This window comes from Castor canadensis, chromosome 16 (assembly GCF_047511655.1).
Source record: "Castor canadensis chromosome 16, mCasCan1.hap1v2, whole genome shotgun sequence".
Lineage (NCBI taxonomy): Eukaryota > Metazoa > Chordata > Mammalia > Rodentia > Castoridae > Castor > Castor canadensis.
This window is the reverse complement of record NC_133401.1, coordinates 11,381,915-11,384,027: the sequence shown is the minus strand read 5'-3', so window position 1 is coordinate 11,384,027 and position 2,113 is coordinate 11,381,915. Positions and strand designations below refer to the sequence as shown.

Sequence of the window (2,113 nt, the reverse complement as noted above, 5' to 3'; positions counted from 1 at the left end):
AAGACATATTGGCCCTGTAGGCCAGCAGAGACAACAGGAAGTTTTATTTGCATCTCAGAGCCCATGGCAGATGGTAGGACTCTCAGGCCCTGTGATTTGCCCTTCAGATAGGACCCCAAATTGGAAGTAGATTTCATATCAGCCCCAATGAGCAGTCTGACATCACCTTCCATTTCCGAGTCTGCTTGGATATTGGGTGGTCATAAACACTCATCAGAGTGGAGGATGGGGCACTGAGGTGAAATCTTCCACAATGCCCTTTGAGGATGGCAAGCCATTTGACCTGCACCTCTTGGTGCTGCACAATGAGTACCAGGTGAGTGACCCTGGGAATGGACCCTACTCCGCATCCATGGGATCCTAAAGGAGGACGCTGCTCACCTGGCCTGGCTGCAAAAGCCCTGTGGCGTCCATCTTCCATAAGTACTGGCTTTTACTTCCAGAGCACCCTCTGCTCATCACCATCCTCAGTTCTTTCCCCAAATCTGTACAGGGTCAAGGTCAAGGTCAGCTCACAGGCAACTTTCCAGAAGGTCAAAAATTTCTTCTGTCTTCACCCACAGCTTTTTTTGTCTTCTTATTCTGTTAAATAAATATTCAAGTATCTAAATAATTTAAAATGCTTTTGAATAAAATTATTTTAATGGGCCAAAATTAAGGCTTTCTCTCATCCATGAACACCAGTCCCCTTCCCAATAACAACTATTTTTGGCTGATTTACCTCCTTTTAGAAATAATCTATACTTATACAAGCACTGTGTGTATAAATACATATAATACAAATAACAAATATTCATATGTTTTTATTTTCTTAAACAAATGAAAGCATCAGTTTCTCTATACATTACCCTTGGGAGGTAGACATTTTTGTTGTCAAAGAATGAATCTTGCCAGGCACTGGTGGATCACATCTGTAATCGTAGTCAATCAGGAGGATCATAATTTGAAGCCAGCCCCAGATGAATACTGCATAAAACCTATCTCACAAAACCATCCAACAAACAAGCGGGAGCTGGTGGAGTGGCTCAAGTGTAGAGTGTATGCCTAGGATGGCTGAGGCCCTGAGTTCAAACCTCAGTGCCACCCAAAAAATGAATAAATAAATAAATCTTAGGGATGAAAGAAAGGTGGAATAGTGATTCCTACAGCCTAGTAAGAGTATAAGGGGGGATGGACAGAAGGAAATGGCTAATGGGTAAAGGAGTGCAAGTAGAAGAGGAATGACTTCTACTGTTATGGCATGGTTTGACGACTGCAGCTGGAAACCATGGATTGTACATTTCAAAACAGGAATGAGAATTTTGAACGTGCCCAACACAAAGGAATGAAAATGTTGGAGGTGATGAATGTACCAATTACCCTACCTGCTCATTACACATTTGATACATGTATTGTAATGCACCCTGTAGCCAGTAAACATGTCTAGGCACTACTTGCCATTTAAAAATAAATACATGGGGTTCAGTATGGTGGCTTATGTGTGTAATCCCAGCACTGCGGAGGTTGAAGCAGGATTGAGATTTGGAGGTCAGGCTGGGCTACATCCTATAGATACACCCAGTCTCAAAATAAGGAAATAAACCAAGATTTAAAATATATGTAATTTTTATAAAAACTGTACCTTAGAAAATTATTGTGACCCATTTTCCCTCCTATAGTAAACAGGCAATACTATTACAGCTTTGCCCATCGAATCCAGCCAAGCTCTGTGAAGTTGGTTCAGGTGTGGAGAGACATCCGCCTGACCTCCGTGGATGTCATCTATATAAAGTGACCACTTTCCCCTCTGTGAGGACACCCTCGCTCTAGACGACCATGGGATTCCCAGAACCTCTAACCAAAGGGTTCCTCCTCACCCCTGCTACACGTGGTCATTACAATTAAACTTCTACCAAACTTTACAAGATCTTGTTTTTGCCTTAGAGGGGAATAAAGTAAGTGCCATCACTAAGATGGCTGTGGGAGTTCCATAGGGGAGATTAAGTAATCAAAGAGGAAAAATCTTTCTGTGACACAAGGAGTGAGTGACAGTTCACTGAACTGTCTGAATATAGCAAGGACATCCTTATGTAGGACTTATCACATGTCAGGTGCTCTCAGCCAAAATCCTTAC

At 42.3% G+C, this 2,113-nt stretch overlaps 1 protein-coding gene across 1 annotated transcript; it reads left to right on the top strand.

Annotated features, from left to right (window-relative positions):
• The first annotated feature begins 253 nt into the window (after positions 1-253).
• LOC141417882 (galectin-16-like) lies at positions 254-1,774 on the top strand. The gene is made up of 3 exons (XM_074057343.1): positions 254-316; positions 494-506; positions 1,659-1,774. Exons 1-3 carry the CDS (start codon positions 254-256, stop codon positions 1,772-1,774), a joined length of 192 nt encoding a protein of 63 aa, XP_073913444.1.
• The last annotated feature ends 339 nt before the right edge of the window (positions 1,775-2,113 follow it).

What these genes read in the sequence shown, in the direction of transcription:
- LOC141417882 (XM_074057343.1), top strand. Translation starts at nt 254, where the DNA reads ATGCCCTTTGAGGATGGCAAGCCATTTGACCTGCACCTCTTGGTGCTG.